Source organism: Eufriesea mexicana, unplaced genomic scaffold, assembly GCF_001483705.2.
Source record: "Eufriesea mexicana isolate 0111107269 unplaced genomic scaffold, ASM148370v2 scaffold4786, whole genome shotgun sequence".
Classification (NCBI taxonomy): Eukaryota; Metazoa; Arthropoda; class Insecta; order Hymenoptera; family Apidae; genus Eufriesea; species Eufriesea mexicana.
Genome location: NW_016912807.1, coordinates 488,223 through 509,702, shown reverse-complemented (window position 1 = coordinate 509,702; position 21,480 = coordinate 488,223). Strand labels below are relative to the sequence as shown.

General features: G+C 52.9%; 1 protein-coding gene across 1 annotated transcript in view; it reads left to right on the top strand.

Moving 5' to 3' along the window:
- Positions 1-21,480, top strand: part of LOC108551629 (nephrin) — a 279,049-nt gene that overhangs the window by 221,178 nt on the left and 36,391 nt on the right. Inside the window, exons 4-8 of the mRNA XM_017905856.1 lie at positions 4,095-4,205; positions 10,918-11,008; positions 11,121-11,233; positions 13,602-13,768; positions 20,409-20,553. Coding sequence (XP_017761345.1) covers positions 4,095-4,205; positions 10,918-11,008; positions 11,121-11,233; positions 13,602-13,768; positions 20,409-20,553 — 627 coding nt within the window. The remainder of the gene's footprint in view (positions 1-4,094; positions 4,206-10,917; positions 11,009-11,120; positions 11,234-13,601; positions 13,769-20,408; positions 20,554-21,480) is intronic.

Genomic DNA, 21,480 nt, shown 5'->3' with positions numbered 1-21,480 from the left:
AATCGTACGTGCATGTACGCGCGCGTGTGTACGCGTTTGAATAAAAATGCCGCAGAGTCGTATCTCCTCTCTAGCGATTTCGGAAACGCAATGCGGTTCTGAAATAAACGTTTCATTCGTCGCTGCTAATTTTCTCCCGTTACACGGCGTTCTCTCGTTACGATCCGCTTCTGGGCGCAATTTCGCAACTACGAGTAACAATTGCGCCCGGTAACCGGAAAAAAGAGGAGCGTCGGCCGATTGTCCACGTTTCGCGAGTAATTCCCTCGGTCAGGATAAATCGGATAGTTTCTGAGTAGGATCTCGCATACGCGTGCGGTTGCGTGTGCGAGGCGGCTGGAAATTAACTCGATTAAAATTGCGGCCAGCATGCGCCGCCTCCGACATCCCGCAATTTCTCCACCTCTCTATGACTCGTGCCTGTCATTCCCCATCTTTCTTCCCTATTTCCTTCTCCCCGCTCCGCTTCTCACCCCTTTCTCGCAAGCATTCGTAACAGCGAGGACGATTATCCGGACGGTTTAAATAGCGAACGTACAGAAATCGGAAGCGTACAAACGAACGCACCGGCGTGGAGACGCTTGGAATGGCGCGTGTAACACGGGCGAGAAAGTTTCGCGACTTTTCCCTCGGCAGTCGCGAGTGGAAAAATCGCGGAATTAACGGGTAACGGCGCGAAGGAAACGAAAACGCGAAACGCGGTTACTTTCGCGAAGGGATGGGGCGCGAGATTGTTCTTGTACTCGTTGTACGTGCCGACTTCGGGTAATTCAGGCCCAATTTCCTCCCCGCAATGACCACTCGTAATCCCGTAGAGCGAATACAACAGGAACGACACGGGGAAACGAAGCGTGCTCGTATCAAACAGCGGAATCCCTCTGAGCGTTTCACTTTTCGTTTCACTCTGATTTTCCGACTCCGAAAATAGCTTCGCTTCGAAACGTTTATAAAGAGGAATCGGCTTAAAGCGTTTTCTAAATTTATTTCGGGATGCAGCTTAAAGCGGAGGAATTTCGCGTGTTCTCGCGGTAACGAGACGGCCTTGCAGAGTTTCATCCCCTGGCGACGAGGAAATTTCTCAAGCCGCATAGGACATAGGTTTGCGGTGTTTGAAATTGAACGACACTCGAGGTGCTGCGAAGCTGCGCGCGACTAAATTGCCCGACAGCTTGCAACAGAGAGAATTGAATGGCCATCGCTGGTAACGGTGGATACGCGTAAAGCGAGGTAGCCTCGGATATATGCGCAGCTATGCTGCATAGGGGTGCCTATTTTCCAGCCAGCCCTGAAATTATCGGCGCGGTCTGAGCGAGGTCCATTGATTACCACTGGTAATTGCCATTACAACCCCCATCTACCGGCACCCCTTCGCTCTCCTCGGCACTCGACCCGCCTCCGTCTCTTCCACCCTACCCCGCCAAGGTCTGGGTACTCTCTGTATCGGCATTGAAAGTCAACCGTTTTATAGGCAGAGCGTAGCAACCTATTCGCTCACAGACCCGCGCTACTTCCCATCGTTCTTCCATTCTCCGATCTGCTCGCTCTTCTACTCCACTACTGCGAACCGCGATCTTTATTCCGACAACCGGTTCTGCAAAGTTCATCCAGCCGTTTCACAGAAAGATAGGCAGCCGGTTGCCCGTTCGCTTTTTTTTACCCCCCTCCGTGCTTTTTCAATTTCGAGAAGGCAGCTCACGTATGCCCGTGATTCTCGAGCTACGTTTAATCCCTCTCGTATAGCTAATCGAATGAAGCGTACGATTGAATCGGTTAATTGGACTAGCAGAGAGATCGATCTTAATTTCTCTCGATGAAAAATTCTTACCCGAATCCCCGGTTATCCTCGCTGTCTGTATTTCCCTTCGCAGTCGCGGATTAATCTTAGCCTAGCGTCTTTGAGCGACGGGGATTCGCGTGGTTCGCGCACGAGACGAGTCTAATTTCCATACGACACCTGGAATCCGAGTGTCGAGCAAGGAGCAAGCGCGAATTCGACGCCCGTTCGAGGGATAAAATCGCGATCAATCAATTGATTGGCGCGCTGACACGCGCGGCCAGAGTGAACGGCGCACTATTTTCATCAATATCGGCAATTATGGATTGAAAAGCGACCATAAATCCTCGTGAATACTTTATACGCGCATACCGGTATCTAGGCAGCGCAGGCCGGGGCAGGGATAAAATTTCATTGCGGTCATAGGATCGAGTTTTCGATGGAGTTGCCAGGAAATTGAATTTACCGAAACTCACAGCGCTTGATTAAGCTGCTTTACAATCTGTCCATTGACTTCCCCGCGAGTCAGTCTCCATTCCGAAGAATCTCCAGCGTCCGTGATTTCGCGCTACGGTTAAATTTATATCGTCGAGATTCGCAAACTTTCCATCCAGGCGATCGGGATATCGCTGAAAATCGCGAGCTTGGTATTTCGTAATTGCAAAGATAGAAAAAGGCAAAATCAAGAAACGCGTTAACCCTTTGACTGAAATCACGTGTTTCGCTCAAGACACCACGGGAATATCTTTCAATGCACCGTTGGATGCAAGATTTGTTCTAATATTTTTTTTCATCGATGTTGCAATAAAATATTCCAATCGTTGACAGGAGAAATCGTGGCCGGTCATTTGTGACCAACGTGACAATCGAAGCGTTAACGCCGTTTCTATTCCACGCGAAACCGGTACAAAGTTCCTCGTAATTTTCGTCGGGATGCATTATCCGGTACCGAGGTTACTCGATAAGATCGACAGCGGGAAGAATTCGGGAATTTCGGCGGAGAAATGCAGAAATTAGAAGCCGCTTGAACGATTTTCGGAAACGCGGCGCCGAGGCGAGTATAAGGGATTTAGAGGAATACGTTCGGAGGTTGGAGGACGTAACATTAAGAACGCGGCGAGGTAGTTTTCGTTTTAATTTGCAGTTTTTCGATCAGAATATACGATGTATGGAGTCACGGTGCGAAACGAGTGGAAGGAGCTTAGAGCGAATATATCTCGAACGCTTGCTCGGCGAGAACCGTAACGTTATTTCGGATTTGGCGCAGTTTACGACAAGGCTCGATCGTTCCGCGTAGTTTTTCTGTCGCGACATCGCAGAATCGAATAACCGTTTCTATATCCGCTTAAAGCAATTTTTTGAGTGGCCGGCGATCTTGGGATCGATCGCGGAAGCAGTACCCGGCCGTTCTGCGAAATCCGCGATGATCGTTTCGCAGGCTACCAGATATGTCTCTCTCCTTTTTTTCTTTTTTTTTTTATTCTTTCTCTCTCTCTCTCTTTTTTTTTTATTTCCTCGTTGACATCCAGCGAAACGAACTCCCGGGGAAAAAATCGAATATTGCTATTCCAGGCCGCACATTTTTGGCCCGGGATAACGTCGATATATACGCGATACGATGCAACAATATCGGCTGACTATTCCCGGAGTCATAGCAAAATCACGCGAAAACAAACACGTCCCGTTGGCTATAGGGATCTTCCGCGTTCGCGAATGATCGGAATTCATTTGGAATCGTTAACGATTATGGTCTCCGGGACATACTAAAGCGATACGGCACGGTACTTCGATACGCGAAGCAATCGTGGCAAAGGTGTATAAGCTTCTCCGGGGGGAACGACGCATCGGTTAAACAGGTTGATAGCGGCAGGGGCGGGGGACAGGTAGGTAGGAGGAGGAATAAACGTAGGTGTGGCTCGCCGTAACCTCGCTGATAAAGCATCGAATACGTTGGACGTATGCAGCTAACTTGCAAAATAACGAAAAAGCGAGAGAAATATCCAGGTTGGTTTATCCGACTCCGGCCGGGGAACGAATATTCCAGGAAAAAATATCGTTCCGCTTAATCCGTAAACGATCATACCTACACGCGAGTCGATGGTATACACGGGAACCACGGCTGCAGCGAATTCTTCGTGAGAGTGCCCCTAACTTTCCGCTGTCCGAAAGAGGCTAACCGCGCGATAGCGTGACGATCGGTTCGAAGAAGTTTCGCCTTTGTTTCCCCAGAGGGGGTGCGACCGTCGATAAACCCCCGACTCGCCCCGCTGCTCAGCCTTTAAACACCCTCGTCCTGATTATGAATCTCTGTCTGTTCCAGTGCCACCGGAACAACCGACTATCTTGGATCAGTGGGGCAAGATAGTAAACGGAACAGCGGGACCCTACGAGGAGGGTGATACTCCCTCCCTCACGTGTCGCGTCACCGGCGGTAAGTCTTGCCAACTATTCGCGCGATACGCAAACGTGGCGAGTATTCTCCAGCCGACAAACGGGCCAAACCGTGGGGACGTTCCTGGGAACCCGGGAATAACTTCGGACTCGCCTACCGGCCCAGAACTTTCCACTCCCTGGATACACCTAGAGCCGACTCCGCTTCCGAAGGATCCCCTGGTTGGGATCTCTCGGCTTGTCAGCCAAACTCGTAATTTCCCGCCTTACGAACCAGGTTTAAACGCGGATCTTCGACACCGTGTCGATATTTGCTCGGTCGAAGAGGAAAGTCCGACTTTGGCGACTCGGCGACGAAGTCGGGACAAAGCCGGACTCGTTTTCCTTCGCGAATCTTATCCCCGGCGATCGAAGATTCACCGGTGTGTTTCGTGGATCCGCTGTTTAGCTCGTCGCGAGATCGCGGGGGAGGGGAGGAAGTTCGATCGGGAAACGTTGAAAGGAAATGAAGAATGGCGGTGCGATAGACGGGGGGAGGGTAGCAAGGGCGGTAGGAAGGGCTGGCGGAGTCACCGGTGTCGCCAGTTATTAGATCAGGCAACTTTTTATCGACGAAGGGAGCTAAGTGAAAAGTTCTACGCCGAGAAGAAGGCGGTAGGAGAGGAAGTCCTTGCCGAGGAGGCAGGTAGCACTGGCGGCGAAGGGTGCGGCGAAGCATGGGGGGGGGGGAGAAGCAGAGGGTACGGAGGATCAAGCGTTCTGAAGTGGAACGGGAGAGGAAGCACCAAACTACCGAGGTTCCGGTGTTTACTTTGGCAACTGGATCTAAATTTCTGTTTATAACTGCGGCAACTTCTTCGGCTGCCTTAAAAGATTATTTCATCCCCCCTGCCTCTGCAGCCACTTTTCCCTCTTGCCCGTGCCCGGGCTTCCTCCCAGACCGGCGGACGCTTTCCTGTCATTCGGCCGCGATTAAATGCGGTTACCGCGCGGCTGGCCGGGGATTCTTGCACGATCGCGAATCGCCCGAGAATCCCGACGAGGACGCGAAAATATCGTTTCGCCCGATACGTCGTAAACTGGATAACTATGGTACAAATACAGAAGGTGTACGATGACCGTTCGATACTCATCGTCGATCCCGAAGCTCGATGAATACATCGAAATGCGAAGCCAGGAATACTGCCGTATGCAGATTCGATGGGAATTGCATCGACGCTGCGCATCGATCATACGCACTGCGGCGTATAAATTGAATATCGAGAAGATCGGCTTATCCTTAACAATACGCCAGCGGAACGGTTGCGAACGATCCCGGACAAACGGGGCCTAGAATTTTCATTTAATTGTAAATCATACTTGAACAGGGGGTCGAAGATCGTCCATCTCGGCGATTCCCTTTCGCGTCCAATATCTCATCCGACATTTTTATTTCATTTATTTATTTATCCGTCCTTTCTCCTTTTTTCGCCGTTTTGCCCCCGTCGCGTCGCTAAAGCATGCGAAATTTATACTTGAACCCGGACGAGTGTATCGGTTGCCGATATCGCTTCCATCCGTGACACAAAGCCATCCGTTGAAATTTCGCGATTCCGGTGTTTGTTTGATTTCCAGCGACAAACTTTTCCACGCTCTCTGTCGGTTCCGCTCGTCTATTTGCCTCGCTCCCACGGCCATCGCGATCGCGCCGTCTCGCTTCTTAACCAGGCCAGGGTAGCCGAGGCTCGCGATAAGTTTCTGCCGCCATTTCTGTCCTCGCGGCATGCCCGCAAAGATTTGCAATTCAATCGAAAGGCCGAGGGGGGTCGGGAACGCTGTGGCCGCCAATGCGAAATTACGCCCGGGTATACTTTACCGATTAAATGTTAATGCGCGCGGCCCCGACTTTCGTCCGCTCCCTCTCGCTGTCGCGCCGCGACGCAAGATCCAGGGAAATCGCCGATACAGGTTATTTACGCGGAAAAAACCATCCCGGCGGTGAACGATACCACGATAGATCCGATTATTCAAACGAGACGTCGTATAGCCGCGATCTTTTCAGGGTCGTAAAAAATTTGCCGACCGCGCGTTTTATTGCCAGCTTATTCGCCGCATCTATATAGGCACTTTGTTTGGACATTGCGCAATTCGATATCGAATTTTCCGCGACAGCCTTTTCGCGGCCGATTCCGCCACGGCGAAATCGGAGAAACTTTGGCGCCCGACAGAGGGCGGGAAAAACGAAAACCGTTATCCCGGTGCTGAATAATCGGTGACTTTATTCGCCTTCCGGTTGGCTGTCCTTCCTCACGGGCGTTGCGATTTCGGGGGAGAAACCGCATTTGCCTTTTACCACGGCGCGGTTGTCTAATCTTCGGGTAGAGCCGACGGAAACGAGCCGACTGGAAATTCGAGAGCGGAAACCACGGTTCGCTCTCGCGATTCTTCTTCCGGTTCCGCGGCGAGATCCCGCAGCCGCGACGCAACGACGCGGTAAAAACGCGTCACGTCCTCTCTTCGACGTTCGTTCCCGTTGCTCCTCCTCGTTGGTCATTTTCGCCGCGGAACGGGGTCGTTTAAAACGAAAAAACCTGACGCGGACACCCCGCGTTAATTACACGAGACACGCGTTAATACGCGGGGCTTTATCTTTCTCGCGGCGAACGTTAAATATTTCCCTCGGTTTTCCGCGCCGCTCCGCCATCAGCGATTAAGCGTAATTGGTGGACGCGAGGATTTCCCGTAAATGAGATTCGCGTTAATGCCGAAACGAAGAAGCGGCAAAAATTTCGCTGACCCGTGTCGCAATGTTGCTGGTCGGGTGGCGATCGACGATCCCCCGGTATCGGTTCCAGGGCAAAGATCGCGTTCGTTATCGCGTGGGGGGTAAGACGCGAGGTAGGACGGGGTTGTTAACGTTTAACCGTGGCCCGTCTCGTCCTCGTGCATCCATAGCCCTCTCTCGACCGCTCTATTATACGCGATTTACAACTAAGCCTAACTTCCTCCACGGCATTCCGTGTTATCTATAATTTATGGCAATAGCGGTGAGAAAATTTTACGACTCGGCCCGCTTGCAGGATTTATCGCCAATTACTCGACTTCGTGCCCGGAAAGAATCGAGGGTCCTACTTCGAGGGTGTATACGCGCGCGAACGCCAGCTTTTCTTCCCCTATTTCTTCTAGCCCTATCTCGCTCCCTAACGCTCCACGCCGACTCCCCAACCCTTCCCCCAGCCCCCTTTTTCCTCGGCCGACGACGTACGTATACGTATCTATCTAACCTAACGCGAAGAGAGATCCGCTTTGTCGGTGCCCGAGAAAACTCGATGCTCGGGAAATCATTTTCCCACCTTATTGGCAGGGCCGATCCTCGTTTTGAATCTCTTTCCCCCCTGATCATAGAGAGTGGACGTATTACTGCAACCTCCGAGGCAACGTTCTCGTTTATTGCAGCCCTCGAATCCAATGCATCGGTCTCCTCTGCTCTCCCGCTTTTCGCCAATCCCCTTCCGGCATCGCCCAAACGAATTCCTTTGAGACGTTGCACGAGCACGAGAAAACGATGAAAGGAAGGTCAAGGCGAACGGGAGCGACTTCTCCGCGAAAGCGGGTCTCCCTGCCGTCTCGCGTCTAGCGGGTCCCTCGCGGTAGACGTAGAATCGGACGGCCATTAATTTCGGGATCGAAATTCGTCCCTGGATTCTGACCACGTTTTCGCGATCGTAAAATTTAAAGCTCGGATATTTTATCCCCTGTCGGCCGACCGGTCGTATCTGGGCAACGCAACAAGCCAGTTTACTCGGATAATCGTCTTCCGGAGTGCCGGGAACACCGTTCCGCCCCTTTTCTTCGTCTTCCTTCTTTCTCTCGCGTCATCGAGCGCGCGATGCACTTTGCCTATTTCCCCGGGGTGCGCGCATAATGTCGCGGGACCGCGATCTATCCGTGTCGTATTGGCCGAGTGCGGGGAATATTTATTTTTCAATCCACCCCCGCGAAACCGGAAACTCGCGGCGCCATAAAAGATATTAAAAATTATTCGAGAGCAGAGCGGACAATGTTCCGTCGCCGTTCGCAAAGCGAGTTAAATTTCCTCGTATCGGCATTGGGGCCCCGCCGCCATATATCTGTCGCCCTTTGTCCATTAAAAATATTACGAAATTTCGCCGGGACATCGCGGATTCGGCCTCTGGCCGCGTTTCCTCGTCCTCCGCCACTCGGACAACTGCAACTCCTGCGACGCGCCATATATCCCGTTATTCCGTTTCCCGGAACGAACCGTTTCGAATGGAAACTCGAGGCTTCCGCCTGTAAACATCTGCGCGTAGCGAGTTTTATTCCGTCGGGGTCGGAGCGGACGAACGAATTAATCAACGCGGAGAGTCCCGACGTATATTCGTGAAAGGGAGAGAACGGAGACAGTAGGTTGAGGTTATCGACGCTTGCTCGATAATCCCGAATCGAGAGGTCCTGAATCAAGGTGGCGATGAAACGCAGGGGACGACGGGAGTGCAAGGTTGAATAAAGGGAGCAGAGTCGACGAAGGAGGAACTCTGGCAAGGATCTCGAGTCTCAGCGGCTGGTATTTGCCTTAAGCGGAGTTCGAACCGACGGTAAACTTGTTAGATGTGGGCGAATAGCTGTGGACCGGTCTTAATCCTGCGAGATATCGTCCGGTATCCGCGGATTAAAATCCGCACTTTAGTGCCCCCTGCCGCGCAGATAGCGGCGGTGTTGTCGTCGTTTTAAGGGAGCCCTCGGTTTGGGAGGGAGTTCGGATATAGTCCGGCAGTTAAAGTCAACGCCAGGGGCGTACCGAAGCCATTCCAAGACCTAACCCAGACCGGGGCTAAAGCCAGACAACCTAGTCCTTCTCTCCCTTTCCGCGGCCACGCAACCACGCTACGACCTAGCTCTCGCCCTTAAGCACTCGTGCAAACGACCTCACGGCCGAGCTTACGAATTAACTGGCCGAGCTCTATCCTGTCTTCGTGACCGTATTCCGTCTCCTTGAAAAATCTCCCACCTCACAGGCTTTTTCGTTCCGCGATCCGAAACTTAACGACTCGCCGGATAGCGCACCGAGTCTGACTCGGGTCGACGATGAAATTTTCCCAGGCGACGACTGAATTCCAACCTCTCTCGTCTCTCCTTTCTCCCTTTCTCCTTTTCTCCCTTTCTCTCCCTTGTTATTTTTTCATTTTTCTCCGTGACGCGATCGAGAAGGAGGAAAGGGTGGAGCGCGGAAGGACGGAAAGAACGAGACGGTTAAAACGCAATCTAGTTCGACGAGCATCGTGAATAACAATGACGCCGAGTTAATCTAAGCCAGCTTCCATCGGAGATCAAGCTTGCAATTTTAAGTGTCGCGGGGATGTTGCGTCCGGGCCTGATTAAATTGCGATTCCTGGGTCGTCGTGGCATCGTGAATAACAATGAAACGGGGAACGCGAGCTGGGCTATCGCGGCGCCAGGGCTACTACTTCCGGTGCCTGTTCCCCTAACCGAAGAATTTCCACGCCCGATAGACGCACCGCGGTTTTTCTCGCTTTATGATTTCTCACCCATTACCGGCGGCATACCTGCTTCTTATAACGCTCGTATATCACCCCGCGCCATTTTATCACCTTAACCGGCAGCTTTTCCAACAAAAATATGCATCTAGCCACGGAACCGCGTATTATTCGCCAGAGATATGTAAATCCGTGATATAATACGGAGTCTATCCACGGAACATTCCGTCGAATCGAGAACCCGATACGGTATGCCTTCGCTACCCTCCTCTTCCAACCATTTATTTCCGATAAACGCTACTTTCGCGAAGCACGTAGATCGCGAAGGGTTACCGGTTAAAGAGATCGAAGAAACGCCCGGCGAGCCCTTATTTATCATCCGAGCCCTATACCCATACCGTACGCGAAAAATTCCGGCTCGATTCTCGCCGAGCACGCGATCGATTCCATCTCGCGATACGTATACGCTGCCATTTACCGCGAGATCGGTGTAGTCTCGCATTCGATACTTTGGTCGCTTTCATCCGTTCTTCCGTTTGTCCGTGCTTCTATAATTGATATTCATCGATCTGCCGGAGAAACTATAACGCGGCCGGTTATCGAGGCAACCTGCGCGCCGCGACGGCCACCCCGAGCCGACGCGAAGTCTGCCAGGTTTTGTCTGAAGTACCGCATCCAAAACTCCGGGGTATCGGCTAATTTAAAAGTTCCCGGGAACTCATCTAGCCTTTAGTAGCTCCGTCGAAGCTCGTCCCAGCCCTCTGTACACGATTCCCCTGTCCACTACTACTCGCGTTCCTCTCCCCATCTCGCCGTCTCGCTGTCTGGCCAGCTTCGCCCTGGCTACGGATATTCGCCCCGTTTCTCCGACCCCGCCAGTCGAAACCCGTTCCGAGTCTTCCTCCACCCTCGAAAATCACTTTTCACCGGTCGTTACGGCCCCCTGCAAGGGGCCCCGCCGCGATTTCCTCGACTTTCGCGCGCCACGGCCTGGTGTTTTCTGCTCGCCGTTTCGTAAATCTTCGCACTTCGGGCACTCGTTCCGATTCGATCGAGCCGTTCGTCGAGTCGTTACCCGGTCGAACGTTTCGCCGAAACGAACGCGAGAACGGAGTTTCCGTATCCGTTTCCGTGTCCGTTTCCGCTTCCGCTTCCGCTTTCGCGGCGGGACAGCGGCGAATAAAAATTACGGGCTCTAAATCTCGCCGCGAGACGTTTCTCCTCGTTCTTCACGGTTCGTTAATTCGTGCTTTGCAGGCAAGCCGGAACCCATGGTTCGGTGGCTCGTCAATGGTCAGGTGAAAGACGAGGAGTACGAGAAGAACGCCGGCGACGTCATCGAGAACAGGTAAGGTCTCCGTGCCGTTTCCGCTTCTTTTCCCCGTGGAGCGAGATTTCGCGTGGCAGATGGAGCCGGTTTAATTAGAAATCCATCGGGATTAATGGATCTCTGTCGATAGGCTGACACTGCAGCCCATCACGAGGACGGCGCTCGGGGCGAATTTCACGTGCCAGGCGAGAAACACGGACCTGATCGAGCCAAAGGAAGCCACGATTTCCTTGGATCTTAATCGTGAGTAACAATTATCCGGTATTTTTCTCCCATCCCTCCTCCACGGACCATCGGATCCGTGGAGCGAGAGGGGTGGGTGGTAGGCAGCGGACAGGGTGGATAGGATCGGATTGCCCGGGGTTGAGGGCCATTCGCCATAGGCGATGGCGGATCGTCGTTAAAAGAGGAATGAAATAAAGACAAGAAGTAGATACAAATTCTTATCGCGTGGCCAACAAATCAGAAGCCTCACCCCGAGCCTATCTTGTCCCGCATTAACGATAACATCTACGAGACAGCAAAAGTGGGCCAACATCCTTTGCTCCCTCGCCGCTGTGAATCGCCTTTAAGGGAAGATAAGGGAAGATAAGACGAGAAATATATTAAATCCTGCCTCGAGCCCCACCTGGCTCATCCATCTCTCTCTCTCTCTCTCTCTCGTTGGCCGAAGGAAACCGAAGAACCATGAAAGCGAGGTAACCTCGAGCTTTCTGAAAATTAGAATTCTTCGTTAACTCGCGACCGCCCAATAACCTGGAACGACGAAATACTAATTTCGAGAGTAAACTGAAAAATTCATAGATCAATTATCTACCCCGACGCTGCGAGGCTGGCGTCGTTACCGCAACGAGGGAGGAACACTCGCACGAGGGCGGATACGCCTAAAGGAAATTTCGTTCCGTCCTATCACCGACTCTCCTTCCATCCTATCAGCTCGACGAATAAACGTTCGACGACGAGATCCCGCGAAATATTTACCGGCTCTACTTCCCCGTTTCGTCCCTGTCCATTTCCACGAGGTTCGTCGTGTCCGGAAGCTGACTTCCCGCGAAAAGGAAAACACCGACGACGGTAACGACGATCGCAACCACCACCACCACCACCACCACCACCGCCGCCACCACCACTGTGATTGATCGGTACCGAATGATCGGTGCTTCCGAAAGTCAGGAAATTTTCGGCCAAGCGAACGACGAAATTGAAGACCCGTTATTGGTGAACGAGAACACCCATCATAGCGACGAGCGGAAAAAAAAAATTCTGCGCTTCGTGCGCAGAGATAACGAAACGAACGGTGAACGAGAGAGGTGAGAGAGAGGTGGAGAGGGTGCGACAAAGAGGGAAAGATGGCGTAGGCGCGCGAGAGGGTGCGAGACAGAGAGGCAGGGACGAAACGAAGAGGGAAAAGGGAGATTGATCGATGCCCGCTCTTTGATTTTCGCGACCTGCACCAAGTGACCATGCATCGAGCGTGTATTCATCTCATGGCTGGTGGAACAAAAAACGAAAGAGAAATTAAAAAAGCCCTGAACGGTGACGAGGCGAGCGGCGGCCGGGCTAGACGGCTGTCGGGGGTGCGGAGGATCGACGAGATTGCGGATAATCGAAAAGGCCGGTGCTTCCGGAAATCCGGCAAATCAAATATTTGCGTGCACGCGACCCGGTGTGCTGTTCGTCGAAAAATTTGTAATACAGCGCGACTCGCTCCGCTATCGGCCATATTTAGACCCTGTTCCGAGACCGCGATGCTCGTTATCGCGGGACCGAAACGTCCTTCTCGCGTTACCTGGTCAAACGAGCAGAAACGAAACGTCCGCGAGCAAAGAAGTACGAACGAACGAGAGAAGGACGAGAGAAAGAAAAGCAGAGGGGAAAAAATGTGGAAACTCATTATCGCGAGCAGCGTGGTCGGGCAGAGAGACGAAACAGTGGCGTGTAGCGTACGCAGCCACGGAAGCTGTTCTCGTAGTTTTCATATTTCACGCACGAACGGATCGTATCTGGCCGGTATTGGCCAATTGGATACTCGGATTTATCGTCCGTCAAAGCGATCGTCGCCTCGCTCGAAACGGTATCGTTCCGCGCGTTTACACACGCGTTGAAAAATCAATGTTTACCGCGTGTAACGATCGTTATCGCGAGCGGGAACTCTCGAAAGAAATTGGCAAATAATTCGCGATCCCGAGGATAGCCGGATCCCATTGATCGATCGGCGAATCTATCGATCGATCGAGCGTGAAAGGCAGGAGGAAACCGGGGACGGAAAGATGGAAGATTAGCAAGCGGTTTTCCGTATTTTCGCGCGAAAGCCTGAAAGCGAACGCTCGGAGCGAGGACCGGAGCAAGCTTCGGAAATGACAAATGACGGGCAATTGATCTGTCGGGGTTTTACAGCGTTAAATCGGCCGCACGATTTGCATCGTGCTCGCGTATCCCGCGCTCGTTTGTCCGCCTTAATTATCGGTTCGCTTTAATTATCGCGCCCGATTAGCGTGGTCTGTCCGCGCGATTAGCGGCAGTCCGTGATTCGAGAAAAAGAAGCAGGGAAAAAGGAGACGGATCGTTCTCGATCGATCGGCAAACGTAATAGACGCTGCTTGATTTTCAGTGAAACCGTTGACGGCGACCATAAGGAGGCCAGGAAAAAAGGGAGTCGGGAACGAGTCTCTGTTGGCCGGGAAACGTTACGAGGTGGAATGCGAGACGACGGGCTCGAGGCCACCGGCGGTGATAACTTGGTACAAGGGACGGAGAAGACAGCTGAAACACACCACGGTGAGAAAATAAAAAAAAAAAAAAAGAAAGAAAAAATAACGAGTAATCGCGGTTAGAACCTTAGATTGTTTATCCCGTTTCGAAGATCTCGCGTGCACCCTTTGTTCCCGAGACAAAGCCCGGTTTCCATGGTATCTTCTTTTAGTCGAAACTTTTCTTTTTTTCCCTTTATCCTACATCGTCCTTCATTGTCGTCCTCGTCCTCATCCTCGTCCTCCTCGTCGTCGTCGTCGTCGTCGTCGTCGTCGTCGTCGTCGTCGTTGGCATGAAATAAACAAAGACGAGGCGCCGGTACGCCACTAATGCTTGCTTCGCTAAATTTCCTCGACAAAGTTTCCGTTGCTCGTAACGCGTATCCGGGCTGCGGTGGGACGGTGTCGGAAAGACAGGAAGGTTCGTCGTGCGCGAGGGTGAAATTAAGATGCCGCGGTCTAACTTCATCGGCTGGAAATTCGATTTCCTCGGGATAATTTCATAACGGCCGGATAATACGATATCGATAGTCGGTAGGACGCGGAGGGATGCCGACTAACTTATTAACGTCGTCGGCTGCCGAAAATATTCCCCCGTGCGTGCACCGCCGGCCCATTATTCGCGCAACCAGAGCCCGATAATCCGGCCCGCTATCGCTTTCTAATTATTAGCGCATCACCTTAACGAAATTTGTCGTGCTTCCGACGGAGGAACAAAAGGTAGCGCGCGGCATTTAATTAACAGCTAAGCTGCTTATTATAGCCGGCGCGTAGGGCTGGTACTCGTTAATTAACCTGGCCGCTCCTCGAGGGCTGGACGCTGCTACGATGAAATACGGTAACGCGTCCTGACACTAAGGTATTTCAATTTCACTTGCTCGAAAATTTAAATCGGAATGTCCGTATCCCGTGAATTACGCCTCGCTACTTCCGTCCTTCCGCTTAATGTCCTGCCACCGAGCTAATAGTCGGCCATGGCGATTAAAGACACTCGCTCCTCGTTCCCTCTGCAGCGCCGCGACTCTGCATATTATCGCGCGATACTCGCTACCAAACTACCGATTCGTGATAGTCGCGATTGAAAAGCGATCGTCCCGTTAACGAGCCCCGTCGAACCCCTAACGAGAAGTTTGCGGAGGATGCGCGGCTCGCGACGCGACAAAGGGTCCTCTCGGCGAAACAGTCGCTAAATCGCGCGACCTACTCGATGTCCCGCTGGTACCTCTGACCGGGCAGGGGGTTACGAGGAACGAGTATCGAGCTGTCTTTCGAAACAGCTCCGAGAGGGAAAGAAGAGAGGCAGCGAGAGAGCGGAAAAGCGAGATAGGAAACGGTTGAAAAGGTCGAAACGCTCCGGGGAACCGATAACTATACCCCTCGGCGGCGAATCTTTTCTCGGGAGAGATTCTCGGCTCGGAAACAGAGTCAAAGCGGTGGAAAGACCGGGACGCGAGACGAAGACGTCGCGCGGTAGAAACGGGGATGAAAACGGGGATGGAAACGAAAGGGTCCGAGCGAGGGTGGGAAAAGGAGGAAAAGGGAAACGACGGCACTCTGCTCGAACGGATTGGTTTCGCGGGTTCGAGTCGCGTCCGATTGCGCGAGGTCGGGAAGGGGGGCTGCAGTTGGAGCCGAGGAGACGGGGGTTGAAAGGTAGGACCGGTGCTTTCGAGGGGCACCGATTGAATTAAGCAACCACACCTGTCGACTCCAGATATTTTCATTGGCGGTATGCTAATTGGCCATTAAGCAACACCCATTTAACCGACTCTCGTTTCGCCCTCGTCGCGCGAGTCATGCTCGAGCGATCGCTGCACCCCCGATCTACGATTTCGCGCGGTTTCCGCGTACCTTGGGCCCAAGGGTTGAGCGAGACTCGGTTGAATAGAACGGTCGCGCGGATTCCGTCGAGTCTATTAATTTTTACGTTGCCGGTAATTCTTCGGGATAATATCTTCGATACGTTGGTCGACAATCGCAGGTGGCGAATGGCGTCGATAAAAGCAACCCGACGAATCCTGTGTGTCGCTCGTGTAGGTGCACAGTGGGGTCTAACGGTTCTTTTATTCGCTCGGAGAAACGGCAGTGGAGAGTTGTTACGAATGTAAAGGTTGTCCATTCCGTGTACACCCGTCTCGTTCCGTTTCGTTGAATCGAAGGACAACCGTTTCTATTACCTCGTGTGCACGGCGCGTTATTACGATTTTCCACTGCGTCGCGTGCTCTTGCTTTTTAAATACGCGAGAATGGAATGAAACTAAAATTATTCCGGCACGCTCGCCCGTTCCGGGCTGCACGCTTTTATTTCGCGTGGCTGCGTCGGCGTTGATTAAATTTACGAAATTCTAAACCCTATCGCCGACGAGTTGTTGAAATTTTGATCGAATCCGTCGATCACCGGTGACTGACACGGCGTTCAACGCGTTAACGTTACACGCGTAATTCGACGTGGCGGAAAAAGGGAAAAAATTCGAGATTCAAGGCGGAGTAGTCGAACGAGTCGAACGGCGGCGTTGCGTGCTGCGGAACGCGATGGAAATTACGATAGCGGCGGGTACCAACGCCGTTGTTGCAACCGAGAAACGAATGGCGCGCTTACGAAGGATTTATTCCGTAGCCGAACGAAGGATTTCCGAAATCGATCGGAAAAGTAACGAACGGCCGAGTAATTCGTTTCGCCTTTTGGTGGACTCGATACGGCGAAAGAGCATCGGGAACTCTGGATCCCGAGCAGCGATGCTCGACGTTGTTTCCGATAACCGAGCTGCGAAGAGCATCGTTATTGGCTGCGAAATGAACCTGCCAAGATACATTCGGTATACGGCACGTTCGGCAGACGCGAAGGGTTGGCAACCCTTTGTTCTCGAGGTTGTTGCGCCATTACGACGCGCATACGTGTCTTCGAGAGGGACGAGGGAAACGTCGAAATCGTTAGAGCGAATCGCAGCGACGGATTTTAACGAGAATTCTTCGCGGATCGGGAACAAGCGGAAAGCTGCACCAGCCATTTTTCCTTCGCGAGGAGAGGCGAAATAGTCACGGGATAGGGGCGAAAAGAACGCGCGGAACGTGGAAGCGAACCGTCTTAGGAACGCCGGAAATAGAGATAACCTCTGGCAAGGCGGAGGTATTTAGCGGAACCGTGAATCTGACCGGCGAAATGGAACGTCGATGAAGAGAAAGACTCTGACGCGAAGCCGCGCATTCCAACGGCACTTTCAAAAGCCATAACTAGGAGTTTCGGGGAAACTGCGGCCCGCGTTACGAAGTTAGAATCCCTTTTAGGTTGTTCCGAAAGCAGAGCGCGAAAATCGGCGTCTAGGGCGACGGGGGTATTCGATCCTCGCCGATAATGTATGCGCGCCGGTGGGATAGGTCGGGAAGCGGGTTCCCAGCGACTGGCAGCAGTGCTGCGAGAGTTAAGCTTCTTCTCAGCCGCTTCTCTCCGCGCGTCCAGTCCACGAGCAATCTTCTTCGCGTTCTCCCGTATTTGCGTTCGCGTAGGTGAAACGCGGAGCAAGTTGGGACGGAACTCTCCGCGGGGAGGATTTGTCTTTAGAGAAACGATCGACAGGAGCGTAATCCGCGGCTGTTAAAGCGGTTCCGGGGTGAAATATTTCCGTGGGGAAGCGTGACAAGGTAAGTGCGGCGAAGCCAGAAGGGAGGGGTGTTAAGGGGGCAAGATCGAATTCGCGCGAGGACTCGTCGATTCGTAATCTCGTCGCCGTCCGAGTTAATCTAGCGTTCGGTCGGGCGAACAGATACGCCGGCACCTAAATCACGACGGTTAGGCACCGGCCCGAGGCGGTCGCATTATCGATAATCCGGAATCACAGATGTAACGTTGGGCGCACGTGTGTACGCCGGGCGTCGCTGCGCCGTTGTCTTCGGCACGTTGACGCGCGACCCTAATTAATTTCGCGTTGTTCATTAACAAGCCCTGGCCGCAGCGCTTAACGACGCCTCGGCGTATCCACGGCGGATCCACGCCGGATATATCCTCGTCCGTTCTCGCACCTGCTCTCCCTCTCTCTCTCTCTCTCTCTCTCTCTCTCTGTCTCTCCATTCGTTTCCACGGCCTGCGAACGGACCCGCGCTGATTAACGGAGTAAACGACAGCCGCCGATGGAATCTCGGCTGAATTCTAATTCGCGCAAAACACCCGTGTCCGTGACGACTCGCCGCGACGGCCATCCAGCGGCTCCTTCGCTCAACTTTTATGCGGCGAAATTAAAATTCTTTGACGAGCCGTGGACCGGATACGTGTGAAGATTCGCCGATGAGACAACGCCTTGCCGCGCGCATCGAATATTCAGGGAACGCGGAGAATTTTAATGAGTCCTCCGTCGCCTTCGCGACATCCGCCGCTAGTCGACACGTAAAATCTCGCGACGAGAGTCATCCGCGAACGCCGAATATCCGAACGCGGGTGGGTTCTCGGGGTCGGTAGCGAGAGGTAGCGCTGTTCGCCCCTGCTGATCCAACTTTGCCCGGGTTCGCAGTGCTCGCAGCACCCGTTAGGGAAGACGTAGCAGGACGATTCTCGGGTGACAGAGGTCGAGGGTGGTAGGAACGGGAAACGTAGGAACGTTAGAGGAGCCGAACGAGCAGGACGATAAGGACACGTCGCTGCTCGTTTGCGCGGTGACATAGCGTCGACGTGGAAGGTGGCGACGCGTCTCTTTAAAATTCTCGGTGGCGCCACCTCTAAGCGATGGATAATAAAATATAGCCTCGTAACGTGGCTTTAGAGGGCGAGAGCTCGAGAACGAGAGAGAGAGAGAGAGAGAGATAGAGAGTAGCGACGCTGGCTGTTGGAAAGGAATTCCGTGAAAGAAAAGGGGGTGGAAGGTTAGCGCGATGGTCGTAGGGGTGGAAGGAAGAGCCAAGGAGAGATATTAACGTAAGCAGATCCTATAAGCGGCGGAACACGTAGACCGCTTCTATTGCATTACCATCCTGATTATCCCATAGTCATTCAGGCTGTCTTTACCCGTTCGCCACGCGTTTCGTATTACGTGGCTTCACGACCACGGCAAGCGTTTCGTTAGCGGCGCGGAAGCTCCGAGAAAACTGCGATAGAGCCGCGTGTAATCGCGCGATATATCATCTTTATTTCCCGTTCGCTCGAAACGCCAGCGCATCGGTGCACTTAAGAGCGTATAAATATTTCTAAATGAAATTCCGCCACGCCTCCATCTCTCTCTCTCTCTCTCTCTCTCGTTGGCTCCTTCTTTCGCCTTTTATCCTCCTTTTCTCTCCTTTTCCCTTGCAGTCGCCGGGCGAGAACGTTCGCGCGAGGAAAATTAGACGAGCGCGGGAAAAAGTGTAATTCCGGCGGTCGGATAACGGGGATTCCTGTGTTACGCGCGGAAAAGAAAGCGTCTTTTCCGCGGGGCGAGAGAGAACTGCTGCTGGCGGCGGAAAGCGGAGGGAGAACGCGTGCAGCCGGAGGAAAGTTTCGGTTGCGACCCCTTAACGTGCTTCCGCGCCGGCCCGAGTATCAGTTGACACGCTTTGAAACGAAATTCCCGGTCGAAGTAGCGGCCGGCTTTTTCTCCCGACGACCAGCGGAAAATAAATAGAAAAACGCGACGACGACGACGACGACGGTGGAGTCTCGCGCGCGTCAGAAGCTGCCGGGAAAATTCACGCTCGGTGGAATCCGGCGGCGGTCTTTAGAAAGGATTCCACGGCGTTAGCAGCAGGACTCGGGTCCTTTCGAGTCTGGGCTAACAGGAATGAATTTCCAGCAGATGTTGCCAGCGTTGCTTACGGTCCGCCTCTCGACCTTAATATAACCAAAATTAACCATACCGAGTTGCCGTCGAACTCGTTTCCCTATCTTTTTCCCCTTTTTATCTTTTACCCTCGTTCTCGTTCCTCGCCATCTTGCGCCGCGGAATTGAACCGAGCGATGCCGCTCCAAACGGAATTCGCGATACCCGCTAAAATTATTATTTTCCGAAATTACGCTCTCCCCGGCAAAAGGGCACCGCGCGGACAAAAAACCGGACAGTTTTTACCGCGCCGAGGTACGGACGAGATACGAAGCTCGTTAGGGGGAACGACGCGACGAGGGAAAATTCTTGCGCGCGTAAGAATTTTCAAAAGTCCGTGGAAACGTTCGACGAGATCGAAAAGTTTCTTCTCGAGGGAGGAAGCGAGATAATCTCGCGTACCGGGACCCGAATCTTCTTTTCTTCGCGAGGGAAATGATTCGAGGGAATTTATCATCCTCGCGAGTGTCGTGTCCTGTCGTGTAACTTGCTCGACGTCTTTCTTAACCCCGCACCTACACCACGACCGGTCGAATGACCGATTACGTTCATTGCATCCGTGTCCAAAAGAAAAATCGCCGAGTCGAGCGATCGTTAACCGAAAGTTTAAATCCCCGACTACTGGACTCTCGCGTGGCATCTCGATGCGAGACTAATTTTCCAGATACGTAACAGGGGCATGTACTTGTTACCACGTAAATGCCACACTGGTCCCTAGACTCTTTCCGTTCAGGCCACGCCGGTCCGTACGGCCCGGAGGGGCCCGCATGACGGCTAACGGTGGCGTGAACGGAACGACGCGTAAAACCGGCGTGACGTTTAACGCGTTAATCTTGGACCATTTAGCCTGTAAAGAATTGGCGTAACTTTGAACGATCTGTGACGCAGGAGGAGCGATCGGAGAATCGGACGGTGAGCATGGTGGAGTTCGAGCCGGGGGTGGAGGATCACGGGAAATCGATCACCTGTAGGGCCGAAAATCCCAACGTGACGGGACTTTTTGTGGAGAAATCCTGGAAAATCGACGTGGTCTGTAAGTACACGATAAATATATATTCTATCGCTCTTTCCGCGGAGACCCGGATTCCTTTCGTACCCCGACCTTTTACGAGCGTACGTGACGTTAAATGCATATTCGATGATTCCGGAACTTATTCCTCGTCCAACCGACGCGCCTTAATGTATGCATACGCGTCGCGCGAGCGCCGTAAAAAAATGGAGCATCGCCATCGGGTTCGCGTATCCCTGCTCTCGTCTCCTATCCAAGCGTATCGCGAAATCGGCCGATTTACGAGCTTTTTTACGTCGAAAGCACGCCTCTCTCCGACAGCGTGCCCCTTTCTTTCTACCCCCCCGTCGTCTTCCTCGCCACCCTTCCGCCCCCTCGCAGCCCCCGTTTTTACAGCCGCAATAAAACGGCCTCCGCTGGATTTCCACCGAATTACAGCCGAAATTCAGCGAGGCCGATCGTTGGTGAACCTCCGCGAAATCGTTCGCCGGTCTAGTTGATCGTAAAACAAAAAAGGAAGAGGAAGATATACGCGACATATAGGGACGGACAGCTCGTAAAGAGGAGAAGGGTGCCGTGGATGGATTCGCTCGTTCCGGTCGATCCGCGAGCATCCGCGCTCCCTTTCTTTATACCCTTCCGGTATTCCGTCATCCCCGTGTTCGTTCCCGTTTCGCGCCCCTGTGGACTACCCTCCGCCACCCCACTTGTCGTCGACGGATCGTCGAATCCGTGGAATCGGTTAAAAACCCGGCCGAGTTCCTTCTCCGCGGGACAGCAGATCCGTTTGCCTCGTGAAACCCGCCGATCGAAGATCACGCGACCGTGAATCCCCTTTTTACGAGATTATTTTCATTCCTCGCGTGGGGCACACCTGCGACGCGATAACCAGCTTCGGGGGAACGTCGCGGGGGTTCGTTATATATTTATTCGCGAACCTTCGCGGCAGCT